At 40.6% G+C, this 16,581-nt stretch overlaps 1 protein-coding gene across 20 annotated transcripts in view; it reads left to right on the top strand.

The window, feature by feature from the left end:
• The window catches only part of ADGRL3 (adhesion G protein-coupled receptor L3), a 516,853-nt gene that overhangs the window by 421,921 nt on the left and 78,351 nt on the right, over window positions 1-16,581 (top strand). For 18 of the 20 annotated variants that reach the window (XR_009963392.1, XR_009963393.1, XM_062611552.1 and 15 more), the window contains 3 exons: window positions 682-720; window positions 13,508-13,691; window positions 14,512-14,634. Coding sequence is in view for 18 of the 20 variants with exons in the window: in XM_062611552.1 (XP_062467536.1) it covers window positions 682-720; window positions 13,508-13,691; window positions 14,512-14,634 (346 nt within the window). In the remaining 2 variants the exon portion in view is untranslated. The remainder of the gene's footprint in view (window positions 1-681; window positions 721-13,507; window positions 13,692-14,511; window positions 14,635-16,581) is intronic. The other 2 variants (XM_062611544.1, XM_062611538.1) reach the window with 1 other exon arrangement.

Genomic DNA, 16,581 nt, shown 5'->3' with positions numbered 1-16,581 from the left:
GAGGCCTGTGCAATGCTCTGTCCTCTGGTGCAGCATGCTACCACACTTGGTATTTGCCTGAGCTGGCTTTAAGCAGCTCACAGCAGTGAAGCTGGAGTGCTATAGGTTTTGCCTTAAGCCACAGACCTGAGAAGGTGTGTCAGGATGGGTCCATAGAAGTCCATCCTGTGTCAGGATGCAGTCCTGCATACATTTTGTTCACTGGAATTGATCCTGCTCATCCAAAGCTTGGTTATACCTCACTGTGCCATCAGCACCTGTCTGACTGCAGAGCCCACACTCCTTACGTAAAACACCATCAGCCCCATCCTTTCCAGCCTTTTTTTTGACCTGGAAATATCATGTGTGATCTCCAAGCTGTTAAGGAAAACATCATCTCTTGAACATCTCTACTTGACTTCAGTGTCTCCTACCATCTAACAGCTGCTCTTGAAAAGTTGCCAGTTTGTGCTTTACTTCACTGAAAAAAAGGACTAACACATATTTCTGGAGCCAGTCCTTCCAGCCTTGCACTGCTGTCTAATTCGCATGCTTCCTTTGGTATGGTTGGTTTTCAGGAGCTGTTTAAGAGACAAATGCGTTTTTTTTCATAGGCGTTTTCTTCAATTTTTTTTTCCCTTGTTCTGTCACTAACTTGTTTTTTTCTATTCCGTCTTTAATCTGCTGTCTTTATGGACTCAGCTTCAGAAAAGGGAGCGCTCTTGCAGGGCCTATGTCCAGGTATTCCTTGTGGTTTTAATACGTGTCCAGTTGTTTGAATGATTGTGAAATGGGTCTTGTGTCTGTGAATAATCTGTCTATTACCATCTTTGTGGCAGCAAGTTCTAAGGTTAAGGTTGCAGGATAATAATTTCATTCTTCATATCCTCCCACCTGCCCATTTTCTCTCAGACTTGACAAAATTTTGGGCAAAACCTTTGAACCAGAAAGTGGGAAAAAGCACAGGAGAGATCTGACAAGACTCATCCAGCCATAGGAATATGCAGAACAGTATGGATGCATGGAAGTAAAGAATGCAAAACTCCAGCTGAAAGAGGTGTCTCCAGACCAGCTAGGTTTTGCTTATGACATATCACTCATACCATTGCCACCTGCATTTCCTTAGTTTTCTTTCTTCCCCTCTTACACTTGCAAATTTAGAAACAATTTGAAATGGTAACACTCAGCATGAGGGAGGAGGTAGGATCATAATGAAATGCAGGGTGTCCTCAAAGAGGGATGTGGGAAGGAAGAGAGTGCTGCAAACTAAATATAGGATTAGGAACATAGTGTCCCATAATGTTCACCCAGCTGTGGCCCAACTTTTGTAGGCTTACTTTGTGAAAACATGAACAAAGTCAAGCTCCAGCACTTTGGAAAGATCTGATTGTAGGCTTTTCAAAAGTGGGGCCTTGGATTATGTTATCTATCCTGTCACCTTGCCTTAGAGCATTTGCTCCAGACTTTTATATAAGCCTGTTTGTATACTATTGGTAGGTTAATGCTGCTTAAGAAATGTGAACGTTTTACTTTCTAATTTCTGTCTTGTGCTTATGAACACTGATGTTTTACTTATGGGTGGTTGATTGTTATTTATGTGTGTATGTATAACATGCAGAGATGTAAAAATGAAGCGCACGTTTCTGGAGGGAGCTGTCTATACCCGTATTTTCCTGAAAAATTCAACTTCCTACAGTTGGTATTGACTTTATTTTTTTCAGTCAATATTTCATTTAGTGGAGGGGGATTAGATGTTTTTGGTTTCTAGGACATTAAAAAACAGTAACCTTCTGTTCTAGCAGGCTGTCTGTCATCCCTTTTATTATGGTCATGAGAGAAGGTCACCTTTTCCCTTCCATATACATTAATGGATAAAGATAAGGAATTGCACATCCCTTGTCTGGAGTGACTTCTCTTAAGATCCCAAAGAAAGTAGCTAGCATTTGAAGGAATGTAGGAAATTTTACAATGCAACACTCACTCCCAAGCTAGCTATCTTGTCTACTGGTAATACTGGAAATGTGAGGCTGGTTGGACCATGAACCATACAGACCAGTTGGGGACCTTTGGTGCTACCTAACCCATAGGTTTAGCTTCATGGGCATACTTTAAAGAGTCAACACATGCTCCTGGTCTTTTTGTCTTCTTTCAAGCAATAGTGAATAGTGAATTTCATACACTCTACAAAAGGCTTGGCATTGGTGGAATAAGTCCTGTATATTCTTCACAAACTTCAGCTTACCCTTAATTTCAAGGACTTCTAGCTTTTCACTTGGAAAGGCTACTTGTGTGTTTGAACATTAATCATGCACCTACCTCTTTAGTAGACAAAACTGATGAAAGCTCATTGCCTGAGATGTTTAGTATAAATATGGACAAAGCTAGTAAATATATTTATTGAAGAGGACAGTCGTGTAACAGAGGGTTTGAAGAATGATTTAGATGACCTAATTAAACCTTTCCAGCTTTGCTTTGTATTATATGGAGGTAAAGTTGTATATCTGGACATATTTTCATACAGGGTATTTCCTTTTGGATGCTCATCTAGCTAAAGTCATCTAAAAATCTTGTAAGGGAGACTTTGTCTGTAATAGCAATCAAATGTAACTGCAAATATTCTTGTTACAGGCCACTTGTCCTTTTATCAGTCAGTGGAATGTCTGGGCTGGCTAAGGCAGTTTGGCAGAGATTTCTCAACAGATTTTAAATGGTGAAATAGTGGACTTCATGTCAATGTGAAATGGGAATTAACAGGGATATATGCCACTGTCGGCAGAGAAACAGGGATTTCAACCTTGCTGACACGATCTCCTTGTGCGTATCCCATTATTGTGACGAGCATCCATGGCTGATTTTTTTCTCATGGGGCTGGACACGTACTTTCAGTTCTGCGTTACCTAGACAAAGGATAGTGCAGTACAAAATTTACATGAGAGATGTCCATCAATCGTAAATATCAAAAATGCAATTGAGAAAAGTGGGGGTTTTGGGAGGAGGAGGGTGATTTGAAAAGTTAATAATTGCTAAAAGCAGTCTTACTGTTTTCTGTGGGATGACAAATTCATGTAGTCATGACAGCCCCTGTAGTGATTGGGGTCTAAAGTCCTCTTAAGCATAAAATAAATGAATATAAATAAATATGTAAAATGGATCTGGAAATTTTGTGAATTATTCAAATATGAGTCTGGGAATGCCATATCAGATTACCATCTCATCTCTCTATGTAAGTGTATAATTAAAACAAATATTGATTTAATTTGTGCAGTGTCACAGTATTGGTTGAGTTAAAAATGCAGGAATTTTATTTATGGGAGGTAGAGGTTACAAATGCTGCTCCTTTAGCGTTGCAAGTATGGTAAATGATCTTTTTTGTCTCAAAAATCCAACACAAATCAACCTGACAGGTGATGTGATAAATAGATATTAATATATTACCAGGCAATTGATGGGAGATATTTTCAATCACTGTGGTATGTAAGAAAAGCTATGTGGACTTTAATTCGTGATGCTAAGAGTCAACTTAGTCTGGGCTGACCAAGGTGGATATCCAAGTTGGACTGAGTGGCCTTAGAAAGGTGCTTCATTAGCTAAGGAGAGGTTGGATTCGATATGTGTGACCTTTTGGACAGCAGTGATATACATCTCTCATGCCTACCTTTCTGCAGTGTACTGTTCTTACACTCTATTTTGGGAAAGGGATAGAAAAGTCATCGTGTGGGAGAATGAGTCACAATGGGTGACGCATTTGATTAGCATAGCTTCGTTTAGTGACTGGTATGTGGTGAAAGCCAGAATGAATATTCTGTAACTTTTTCAGAATTGATATTTGCTCATTTTCCAAAGGAGTTTATCTTTAAACTGAAGCACTGAAGGTGTAGGAAACACAAAATGTTTGTCTTTTTGGGGAGCTGTAAAACTGGGGTTGGTGTCACAAATTTTCTCCATACCCTTCAGCAAGTGACATGTACTCACTGTTTCTCAGCTCCCCAGTTTAAAATGCCGTGGGTACAATTCTCCTGCCCTCTGGGAATGGAGATAGGATAGTAAAGAAAAAATGAAAAAGTCTGAGTACTCAGATATTTCGGACGGTGAGGCCATATTAACACAGAAAACTTAAACATAGAGAATATTGCTGTAAGATTTAGTAGCTGAAAACACAAGCTTTAATAAAGGCTCATACCACATACAGCCATGTAGAGACTTTTTATCACATATGTGCACCTGATTGTGAAATCTGAGCTCACCTCCTTGCTTTGCTTGGATTTGTGGGCTGGAGCTTTGAGGCCAATGAATTTCACTGTGGTGCCAGCCCATGGCCTCTTCCCAATTGAAATTTCATGCTACATTTCGGATGCAGATCTCAGAAGACAAAAACTTCACAGGATTCCCATTATTTTTGATTTGTTTGTTTGTTGGGTTATGGTTTGGTTTTTTTTTTTTTTTGGGGGGGGGGGGTTGGGATTATTTTTTTTGTTTCTTTTAATTTTATTTTTTGAACCCAGTCTTGGTGACTTCAAAGCTGAAGGCTGGTGGATACAATAGATAGCCTGAGCAGCAGCTCAGCAGCTTTGTGGTAAGGGTGGAAGGAGGCAGCAAAGTGTTGCTTTTGCAGTGTTTTCCTGGACTACTGGTGTTTGCTGCTCTTGTTCCTGCCATCCTCCAGACTGTCCTGTAAATCAGCTTGCCCTCTTTTGTGATTCTGGGCTTGCCTGTACAGCAAATGACCAAGATATAGATGTGCCATCTGCTCCATGAAGATCACAAGAGCTTCTGGATGTAGATGTTATCGGAGCCACCAGTGAAGCCAGTGCTTAGTTGCTGGCAGGTTCCAGGTAGCAGACAGTGGTGGGTGTCTGCAGTCAGAGTTGTCATTCTGGTTCTCTTGGAAGTTTTCTAATGTTTCACACTTGTAACATGGGCTTTTTGAATTGCTGTACTAAGCAAAAAATAAAAGGCTTTCCTCAGAGGATTCAAGGCATTAAGTTTAGTGCTGAGTAGGAGAGACTTTGTTTTTTCTTTGCTAACCTAGTAGCTCTCAGCAGATAAAAGGTGCATCTGGGACATAGCCAGTACTGTTTAAAATGGATTAATTCTGTTTGTCCCACTTCTCTCTTGTTTGCATGGCTGGTCCCAACTTTGTGAAGACTAAATGAAAGAAACTTTTAGCTCTGAAAGGGAGCATAAATTGAATGATGCTGCATTTGCTTGTGTTCTTGTTGTGCCCGTGACATGAAAGACTAACATCCATTTATATAGAAAGGGCCAAATTAATGAGGAATTTCAAGTTCCTTGTTTGGTCACTTAATTGGCTCTATGACAAAGATCTCTGCGGTGCATGTCAAACAACTTTCAGGGTCTTCTAATGATTTGCGCATTGCTTGACTCCTGGTGCTATTCTGCACAGCCTGTCAGGCCAGGTATCATTGTTAAAGTGGCTGGAATAAATTGGCTAGCAGTGCACATACAATGTCATATATTAACTATAGCTACAGGGAGTACTTCTAGCAGCTTTTTCAAGAGATTGAGATGTTTGCCCATCAGCATCAATGTGCCCAAAACCTTCACTTAATATAATTAAAAGGACAGCTGAAAGAAGTGTGACTCACAGTGGGATTCTATGGTTTGGTAGCCCTTTGTTAAAACTCCATGAATTTAATATACTTCACAGTTTGAGAAACCTGCCCTTGATTTGTGTCAGCAGGAGCAAAACTTGAAATCCCCACCCTGCATGTTTCTACCACAGTGAGCCTGTTGTTAAGGAAGAATAGGATCAAAGCAGCAGCCTTGGGTTTTCACCAGGCTCTGAAATTCTTCACAAAAATACTAAAAATGAAGGTGGCAGCCTGCTCCTCTACTACAACCGAGCTACAGCTGTGGTTGTGTGCCCACATGTAACATAGCAAAACTTGGGAAAAAAATCTAGCATTTTCGGTGTTGCTATGTGAGTAAGCTCTCTGCTTTAGGCTGAGTCAGTCCTGGAATCTGGTGTCACTGGTATAAAGTCTCAGTATAAATTGCAGTAGAGGTCAGTGGAGATGTTCCCTTTGATTTGGAATGTTGGAGGAAAGGTTGGGTCTCATGGACTCCCTAGAAGTTCCTTTAAAGGCTATGGATATTCTGTCAAAGGGGCATTTCTCATTTGCAAGCCATTTTCCTTTCTTACTACAGCTTTGCTCACTTCCCCAGAGTAATTACTCTAGCAGTTTCTTGTGTCTTCTCAAATCCCAAACAGTAGGACAGCAAATACAGATGATTCATAAATGCAGTTTTCAGCTTATTCTGCGGGGAAGATCTCATTAGATGAAATAGATAATATGTTATTTCCTTCTTCCCAATCAATTCCTTTTATTCCAGTCCTACAGATGCCTTCCGACCTTAAAATATTCTTCCTTTTATACTAAGCAAAGCAAAACCATAACCTGTAATTTGTAACCTTGTTCTCTTTCTCAAACCTCCTATTTTTCTGTGTGCTCCAATTAGGAGATTATTGGTAGTTCAAGGCCAAGATCGCAAATCTTGCATACCTAGTGCAAGACCATTAATTCCATAGTCAAAATTTTTGTAGGTGGCATAATTTTAATAAAGGTCAGTGCCTTTCTTCTCACTGCAGTGATTTCTCAGTGCTACTGAAATTCAGGCCATTTCTGAGTCAGTACAGTCCCTGTAGCTACAGCTAGAGTTGAGAAGAGTTGAGAAGGTTGCATGTTCTTTCTTGAGAATCTTTGCTCTCAATCTGTGGAGCAATTTTAGAAATTCCTCTGCAAGTTTGGGGGAAGTTCTCCCTTTTGTTGCGTTTGCCATCAGTAGTAGGTTTTGGTTCAGTTCACCAAAAGTGATACCAGCAGTTTCCAATAACCACTCTGGTACTAGATATAGGCTAGTGCTTCTGTCTTGGTTTTCAGGGCAGAAGCAGAGATTGGCAGTAGATACTCTAATGTTATTTTTAAGCACTCATTGCAGTTCAGATAGTTTCACTCTAAACATGTGTTTGTCCATTTCATTGAATATTATAATTGTTTTGTGATGACCTTCTTGCTTTGTAAAAAGCCTTAGACAGTGGCTGGTGTAAAAAATTGTCTCCACTTATGCTTTGACCAGAGACATATTTTAATCTGGAATTAAAAGAATAAATGACAAGGTGAAAAGCTATCCGAGGGTAAAGAGCCTTGTCATAGAGATTTGAAGGCACTTCTCAGCTAAGAAGTAGGATTTAATGGCATCTTTTAGCCAAAATGACATTTTCCCTGTTTAGGAAGCTGAAGAAATGGCATGCACATCTATTTTTGACCTGAAGTTTCACAGAGTGCATGACTGTTCCAGTTTGATTGGTGACCCTTGTGTAGTGGAATAGGGGTGCTGTTCATTTGTCACTCTAACAAGAAATGTCATTTCCTGAGCTTGGTGGGCCCTTTCAATGCAATAACTCTGCCAGAAGCAGCAGCTTGCATGCCCAGGTCCATGCTTTCATGCTGGTCCTCTCCTTTAAAGGGCTCATTCTGAGTCCAACAGGTACATTTGGAGTTAATGGAACTTTCTCTTGTACTGGTTCCTTTTCTGACCAGAGGCAAGAATCACACAACTTCCAGCAGAACTTGGCAGCAGTGGTGTTGATTATGCCTTTAACTCAATTAGTTTGGAGGCTTGCAAATACTGATAGCTTAAAAAAAGGTTTTGTTTTAGCAGTGAGTGTTTCATATGAATACAGAACAAAACCAGCTGTTCTTAAGCAAAGAAGCAGGTAAACTTTTTTAAAGTAGCACTGCTTTTGAGTAGGAAAAAGGAGCATGATGTGATCATTGAACCATATCCACATTTCAGTGCCTCCGTTCTATGGTGAGTTTTTCATTTTCACTGCACTGTGGAACCGAAAGGGTTTTCAAGCTTTTATTCTCTGTTGATTTTCTGTAAAACCTCAAGCTGCTATAAAAATGTGGGCTAGTACTGTTTTTACATACTTCTAATAAAGATAATGGTGCGCTTTTTTTGAGAAGTAATTGAGACCTCAGGCAGGACCAGAGCCTCAGATGGTAATCACGGCCTGAGTTTGTGTCTGTGTGATTGCACTCTAAAGTCTTAGCGCTGCTGTTCTCAGAAAGGGAGGGCAAACCTTTTTTAATAAGGCTGTGCCAGCAAATACCTTTGGTACAGGGGTAGATGTGTGAGCACCAGCCATGATTTTAGTCTACTGATGCAAAGCACAGCCTTGTTGCTGTAGCTCCTTCTATCCTAGTTTTTGAAAGTGCATTGCATGAAATATTCCTGTGAGATCAAGGAACACAAGTGTTAGCAGCATGAGACAGGGCTTTAAAAATTATAAAATGCAGATTTTTTTTAATTAGACATATATTTGCAAAAGTGATGTTTTAATGCCCTGTGCCACTGTCCTCATTCTCCCAAAGCTCTACAGGACATAAGACCTTGATGCAGATTCCATGCAAAATAATATATACCGTGTGTTCAATTTCTTGTTAAGGAGATGCTCCTTTGTGAGGAAGGACAAACTGCATATTTGAAAATTACACAGCAGAAGGATTCAATCAATATTCCCTGTAGGGCCTGCTGGTATTCACTTGTCATGAAGCAGTATTTTCTCCTCTAATAAGTTTTTGAGGGGTTTTGTTCTTCCATCAGCTGCTTGGTGAGAAGCCAAAATGAACAATAAAGGTTTAGAGAGGTCCTAACTCCAGGAGACCTGCTAGTTTTCTAAGGTTAGGGTTACAGTGCTTAAGCGCTATAGCACAATGCAGTCTGGTCCCAAATTTGGTAGTGAGTACATCTAATATCTCTTAGTGATTTCCAGCATTGATTCCCAGTTAAAGACAGGTCTTACATTACAGAATCTGCTTCTGTCAAAGAGCAGTGCCTTGTATGTTGATACAGTGAAAGAAATAAGAGGATGTGGTGTCACTGGATATATACTTCCCTCCCGGGTTTAAACTGTGTGTCACATAGCTGGATATTCTCACCAAGCGTTTCTAGAGGGGGAGAAAATAAAAATAAATGAACAAGCAAAATTTAGTTTTATGGAATGAAGCAGCTGTCACAAAGGAAATCTATGAGATCTGTACAATTGACCTTTAGTAATATATAATTACTGTAAGGCTCCTAATTAGTTGCCTTTTGACAATACATCTTTTAATACCAATTTGTGTGTCTGTGAAGGAAGGTTTACATTTTGTTTCTGTTTTGTAACCTCAGGACAGAATCAAGAAACTACGAGCATATGTCCTTATTTGGGAAAAAATGTCTCCCTCTGCAATTTATTAACGTTTATTTACATTGAATGCACACTCTCTGGTGCTATATAATTGCATAATGTGAAAGGGATCACTATCATGGGATTTGTCTTCTATGCTTGGCATGTTCTTGCTCTTCTCTCAATGTCCAATTGTAGCTACTGCTAGATACATAAAAGGTCCACTGAGTCTAATATTCTCTGACCCAGGATGATTGGTCTTTACAGTCTTGTATTTAGGGGGCTTGGCTTTGCATGTATAGATACCCTGACATCACACAACTACATCTACATATCTCAGGATAGAAAGGGAGATGGAAAATCTTTCTTCTTGGCTCCCTTCTGCCATACCCTTCTTCCCTCCTTTGATCTTAGGTTACAAACAAGCAAGCTATATCTTGTGAAAGCTTTCCCTTGATGTAATTTGAGTTACTGTTGTCCTCCTCTCTGGGCATATGGGTGCTTGTGCTGCCTATCTGTTAAGGCCCAGCAAGGTGCTATGGGTAGTGCTATGCTGTGAATGATGTTAAGGTACGTTTGAGCTCCAAACCCCACATTTTTGTTTTGGGTGAGGCTCACAAGGGTGCTTTGGAAATTGTTTACCCTGTTGAGCTGCATTAAGAAAAGGGGAGGAATCAGGCAGAGGAAGAGAAGAAAATTACAGCAGAGGAAGTCCTTTAGTTTGGTAAGCAAGGATGGGGTCTTCAGTGACATAGACAAGCAATACCCTTTATTAGGTGTTGGGATCTTCAGAGATGACTAATCTCATGTGCCTTTGGACAGGTAAATGGGGATAATACTGTAGTTCTTTATACTTTCAGTGGGGCAAGGAAACTAGAGGGTGTCTGAGCTCCTGACTTGGCTGTATTAATTTTTTGAAGTGAGGTGGGATGCAACCAGGTCAGAACTTTCCTAGCTTCCTCTGAAAGTCCCCATCTTTATCAGAATCACCAGGGATCTCAGGAAAAATCTGTCATGCCATCGGCTCCCAAGCACACCTATCTCACGCCTTCTTCATTTCAGAGGGCTTCTGTTGGGCCTAACCCTTCTACCACTGGTCATTGAGAAGGCTTTCCTGGGAGCTTGACACTCTGTCTTCTATTCTAGAGCTTGATCAGACCACAGTGTCCTTGGAGCATGTGACAAACCCACCTAAACCACTGTGGTTCAGCTTAAATGCAGACACAGGTTGATCCTTGTCCTGTGTGCCTGCCTTCCCATGGTTCCGGCTTCCCTGCCCAGCTTTTCCCAGCTGACATCTCTGTCTCAAGAGACATTGTTGCTTTAAGAGCTGTTTTGTTTCATTTAAACACCTACCTCAGCTCCTGTCCAAAATGCAAACATTTCATTAGCACCTCATCTCCTTGGCTTTAGCCGGCAGCACTCAGCCATAATGAAGTGTGGGGAACACTTGATTAATGCACTGAGACAGGTGAGGGAAGTGACCCTCTGGGAAAAGCTATGGACTAAATTCATCTTGAATATAATGCCAGTGAAGACATTCTACTAGCTTTGTTCAGATACGTGCTAAGGACCTGACCCAAAGTCCTTGGAAATCTTTCTGGAGCTTTTGCATCAGACCCCACATCCCACATCCAAAGTGATGTGGAGTGTCTGGCTTCAGGTTAGTTATTTCAAGAGGATGAAGGCTTACCAGCACCACTGTCTGTTGGGTGGGGAACACATATTTTGTGGAAAGTGGCACATTAGGCCTAATTGGCCCAAATTATGCAGGCATACATGCACACACATTAGAAAATAAAAAATGCGTTTGATAATTTAGAATAATTTTTCTGGGGAAGAAAATTTTGCAGCAGATGTTTCACCATAACACAAATATTTCAGCATCTGTTTCATGTTTTGACAAATAGGCATTACCTTTCTATCCAGAGCCAGGAGATGGATATGCTGCAAACACTCTTTCCACCATTCGAATACTGATAAAAGTATCCAGGAAGTTGTTTTAGGAGATTTAAAGACGTCAGTAACAGCTGACCTAAATGAATGTAAGGTAAATCGTAGTCTGCAGGATAACATTGAAAGGGGAGGAAAATAAAAATCCGCATTTTCTGCTTTCTGTGGATAAAAGATATTTGCAAGAAAACACCATGTTGTGTAGAACCTGCACAGCAAAATAGTCAAGTTGTTTGATCACTGGAAAAGAATACTACCTCCTTTTGCTTGTTATGAGATAAGCTACCAAAGTGAACTACAGAATTTTTTTATTAAGAGCTACAGAGATCAAGCTTTCAGATTTTAAAACACTGGGGGGAAAAAAAAAAAAAAAAAAAAGAAAAAAAAAGAAAATTCACTTAAATGCTGTGAATTTTTACTATTGCATCTTCACTGTTAAAGTCAGTCAGCTTTTCATGTGCACATATTAAATGTGTTAAGATGATTTATAGTCTATTTAGGAAAATCAGTTTAATAATCAGTTTAAGAAATTGATTTATGGTTAATAAGTTCCACTTACAGCAAATGAGAAAGGGATTCCAGTCCTGGATTGTAAAGGCTTGACAGCAAAAATATTTTTGCAGTAGCATTAGAGGGCAAGATTTTCAGCCTTTTTGGTCTGCTTCACTGGTTGAAGCATGGGTTACTCCATACCTTGGAAAACCAAGCTGTGAAGCTCAGGAGAAATGTTGTATATTAATGAAAGGACCAGGGCAGTAGGTGCCAGGGAAGGGAAGCTCTCTTTAAGGTACAGGAGACCTGTGACACAAGAACAGTTGAGTTAATTGATCATGAGTAAATGTAGTTTGGAGAATAGGAGCTTTGTACTGTCAGAGGAGCCCAATTCTGGTTCAGTCTTCCAATAAGAACCATGGTAGTATAAGAAACCTTCCGACCTCAAATATAGTTAGGATAAAGATGCACATTGCAATGTCTAAATGAAATGTCTGCTGGGGATTAAAAGCACCGGCAGTGGCAGGTCTAGCTGTCTTTGCTTCTCCTTGAACCTTGCTGTAATTGAAAAATTTGTAAGGTCACCTTGATTTAGCAATAAAATCAAATTCTTGTTGAATGTGATTATATTCTCCCATTGCACATTTGTATCTGACCATGACTGGTGAGTGAGTCAGGATGCCCTCCGTGCCATGTGTTGCCATTGTGACACTTCTCCTGAGGGCTGCTGGAGAATGTGCTATGCCATATCTTCTTTTCATATGTCATGTTGTACAGGTGGGTTCAGAAATACTGTCAGGAATAAATACTGAAGTACTTCCATGAAAGTGAAACCATGGGGCATTGTTTAGGCTTGCAGCATGTTGAAATCCTGTATTAGCTGGCAGTGGAGGAGTGGAGGTGTTTGTTCATGGGGCAGGCCTGCCTGGTGGCTAGACACTAACCAGCAGAAGAAAGCATGATCAAAGTACCTTTTATTTTTCGTTTTCTTCTGCACAGTCATTTCTACCAACTGGTACAGCTGGTCTCATTAAAGTGATAGCTGGAAGGTAGTTGAGTCAGCTCTGGTTAGTAACTAAGCGGGGGTTTTAGGCTGAGCAAAACCTTCAGGTTGGGTAGGCTCTGCTGCTGTAATTTTGCCATCATGGGGCCAGCATGGTTTCATGTGATCCTGGATATGCATCCAAATTAACCTGTGGGAAGTTCTCCATGGGAGAGCTCTTTGTGCGTGGCAGCCCAGGGCAGGAGGTGCACTGCAGGAGGGACTGAAGTTGTTAGTGCAGGACTGACTCCTTTCTGAATGGAGCAATTTGAAATGTAGTGTCTTAACTTAATCTCTATGGTCACCTGCTGCTTCTCGGGATGAGCTCAGCTATCTCTGTATCTCCATGACTGCCTGCCAGAGGTTATGTGGTGGGAAATGCTCCAAGGAGCATAGCCCTTGCAGATACTAGATATCTTCCTTAGGTGCTCCTGATCTACTCTTGAATTCTGCTGCTGCAGGAAGCAGCAACCTGCTTCACAGATAGGTTTTGAAATCTATTTTCCTTCATGTTTCTTTAATGGTTTCATCATCTCCCCTTTGTTCCCCTGCCCGAACCCTTAATTCCTTCTTATTCCAAGCCCAGAGCTACTGATCACAGAAGCAGAAAAGCACTATTCCCAGCCTGCAATTAGAATAAAATTAGTATTTCCTCCCTCTCCCATCTGATGGGACGAATGATACCTAGCTCCTTTGCAGGCTGCCCCAGTGAGTGGGGAAATGAGATGCTGTCCTCTCCCTATAAACTGATGTGTGTGGAGGATGGGGCTGAGCATATGTCAGTGGTCTCAGTGGTGCTTCAGGTTTGCTAGAACTCTTTCGCAGTTGACCTCTCTCCCTTGCAGGCCATGGTGGAGACAGTGAACAACCTCCTGCAGCCACAGGCTCTGAATGCATGGAGGGACCTGAATGCAAGTGAACAGCAGCGCGCAGCCACCAAGTTACTCGACACTGTGGAGGACAGTGCCTTTGTGCTGGCTGATAACCTGCTGAAGACCGACATCGTCCGGGAAAACACTGACAACATCCGTAAGGGACAGATCCTATAAATACTGACAGCAGATGGAAGGAGAGTAAAGGCTGGGAAACCTGGCTTCAATCTTGGACCCTCGATTAACTGGAGAGCAGTTTTGCTAGATATGCCTTGGCCCGCTTTCTGAAGGACTTTAAAGTCTTTCCAAAAGAGCCTAAAGGAATAAGCAGCTCTCTGCCCTTGAAATCCCATGCAAAATGGGCACCTAACCTGACCCTATTACCCCTGGTTTTGAGGGCAAAGTCTGCACTAGAGCAATGAGAGCACTGCTTCACAGGAAGATTCTTCAACATAATGTGGTTGTGTTTCTTTCTTACAAATTTGTGTCTTTATTCAGCTGATGGTTGATTTTAATTAAAAAACAAGCATGATGGAAAGCAACAGCACTCCCACTGTGCATATGTTAAATGAGAACAACTCTTCTTTCTATTTCAATGAATACAGATCCTGAGCACTGATAACATTTACTGAAAGTACCAATCGCCAGTGGCAAAGAACTAGTGTTTTCAGATTTTCATTTTAACCATTGTCCTTAATATCCTGAGGTTCTTGTTTACAAGAACTGGTTGTCTTTTGTCTTCCACAGAGAGTAGAATTTATTTGCACTTTTTTTTTTTTCTTTTAATTAAATTTAAAACTTCTTCAGGGCAAAGATTTAAAAAGCAATAGAAGCCCAAACCAAATCTAGCTTGAAGTATTGGAAATAGAATCCTCTGTTCTCAGATGGTCTGGAACATCATTTTGTAGCTTTGAAGTATCTTGTCGAAGATTATTTCAGTAGAGATTTTTCTTAGTGTTGATCTCTCTTGCAAACAGAGCTGGAAGTTGCAAGACTAAGCACAGATGGGAATCTGGAGGATCTGAAGTTTCCCCAGAACATGGGCCATGGGAGTGCCATTCAGCTGTCAGCAAATACCTTGAAACAAAATGGTCGAAACGGTAGGTCACCACCTCCAGCCATTCCAGCCTCATGAATCAGCTATACTTTAGACATTGTTTTGTTTTTAGCCAGTCTCAAATATGGTACTAATTGCTATGTTAATATTTAAGTTAATGGTAGCACCAGTTGCTAATGCCTTGACTGCAAATTAAGTTGACTGATTTGGGGTGTATTATATTACTAAGTGAATCACAGCCTTCAAAAGTATTATGTGCTGGTAAAAACGCATCAGATCCTTAAATGTGCTTGGGGCACAGTGCTGAGTCCAGAGAAGTGCTTTTAACTGCTATTGTGGCAGTAGGAAGCTTTAGATGGGCTAAGAGGCTTGTCTGAGTAAACTGCTTCACAGTGGGGCACTATACAAATATCTGAAAAAGGTAGAGGGAAGAAATAATAGTAGCAAATATTAATAATGAGCCAAAATGTCAGAAGAGGTCGATTAACAGTTATGAGTCTAAATCTTCAGTGCTTTTCTCTCTGAATCTTATGAACCTCCTGATATAGCATAAATTAAAGCTGATGTTGCATGTGAATGGTCTTCATGCTGCCAAGTCATTATTTCCAGACCAGGAATTTGTACACATTTGTTGATCTCCACAGCTCTGCTGCAGACCAAAATCAAATTCCCAGGCTTTCTACTAATGGGCCTAACATGCCCCTTTGTCTGAGTTCCTTTAAAATTCAACCTGTGTACCAGGGGAAGGCACTCTAGCAGGGGCTTTGGTCACTGCAGGCAAAACATGGAATGATTGGGCAGTATTATAGTCAGACCAGATACACTAAAACTGCCAATAATTTCTGACAACTGTTGAGAAAAAAGTTTGGTGGTTCAGAAAGAAAATTTTGCCATTGGCTTTCTTGGAATTTGGTACTTTTGCATGTAGAATTTAAAGAGAAGTGCTTCTTTAGAGACAGTGTAAAATCCAAGATACGTAGCAAAACTCCAGTGGGAAAGGAGCCACTAGCAGGCTTTGGAGAGTTTTACAGAAAGAGAAACAGTGATGGCAGTGAGGAAGGGGAAGTCTGTATTTCTAAGCATGGTGTCACTGGATATGTAGTCATATCAGGAGAGCCCCATCCATTTTCACCAGCTTGGCACCCACCTGGAGGTTGTCAAAGAGCTAGAAATAAAATCATCATAGAAGGATTTAGGTTGGGAGGAACCTTTGGAGTCATCAGTGCTTTACTTTCCTCAGAAGCTGGGGTGATTCCTGTAGAAACAAAAAAATCCCTCCCCCCAGCTGATACATATAAAGGCAAACTAATCACATTCAATTCTTATTTATAGCTTGTGAAATAATATACAAAACAGAAGGCAAACTGGATGATTTCAGTTAAAAACAGTTGGCTGGTAGCCTGGGTTTCCTGCAGGTTCCCTGAAGATTTATTTTTTTTTGTGGAAGAGGGGATATCTGATAGGCCAATTAACAAAAAAAAGTACATTTCTAAATGAAATTTCTGCAATTTTTTTTTATCCTTCATATGAGATTGGAGTTGTTGGAAAATTTTGGATTCCTTCTCCCAGATTTGTACCCACACATTTCTGAGGTAGTCTTAATTAACAAACTAAATTATAGTTTTATAATGCCTCTGTGCAGCAGGCCAGAATGAAACATGTTTCCCAAACATAGCCTGGAGACCAAAGTATTATGTCAGGTGGGAAATGGGCCACCTGGCCTCTCTTCTCTGGAGCTAATTACACCTACTAATGCGAAAAACAAGCCCACCTTCTCTGTCTGTCTTCTGCTGATCTATTTGCTTATAGAAGTTTAAGAGGGGCAGCTCTTGCCCTTATTATCCATGAACCACTTGTTGCACCTCATGGTGCTCGTTAGGATTGACAGGAGGTGAGTTTCCATATGCCACATCTTGGTCCTTTCACATTTTCTCATAAAAGTTTTGAAGTTGGTTAAGAGAGATATTTTTCATCCAAAAAAAAAAAAAAA

Source organism: Pezoporus occidentalis, unplaced genomic scaffold (assembly GCF_034315485.1).
Source record: "Pezoporus occidentalis ecotype Australia unplaced genomic scaffold, CSIRO_AGI_Poc_V1 ctg154, whole genome shotgun sequence".
Taxonomy (NCBI): domain Eukaryota; kingdom Metazoa; phylum Chordata; class Aves; order Psittaciformes; family Psittacidae; genus Pezoporus; species Pezoporus occidentalis.
This window is presented reverse-complemented; position numbering and strand designations above follow the sequence as displayed.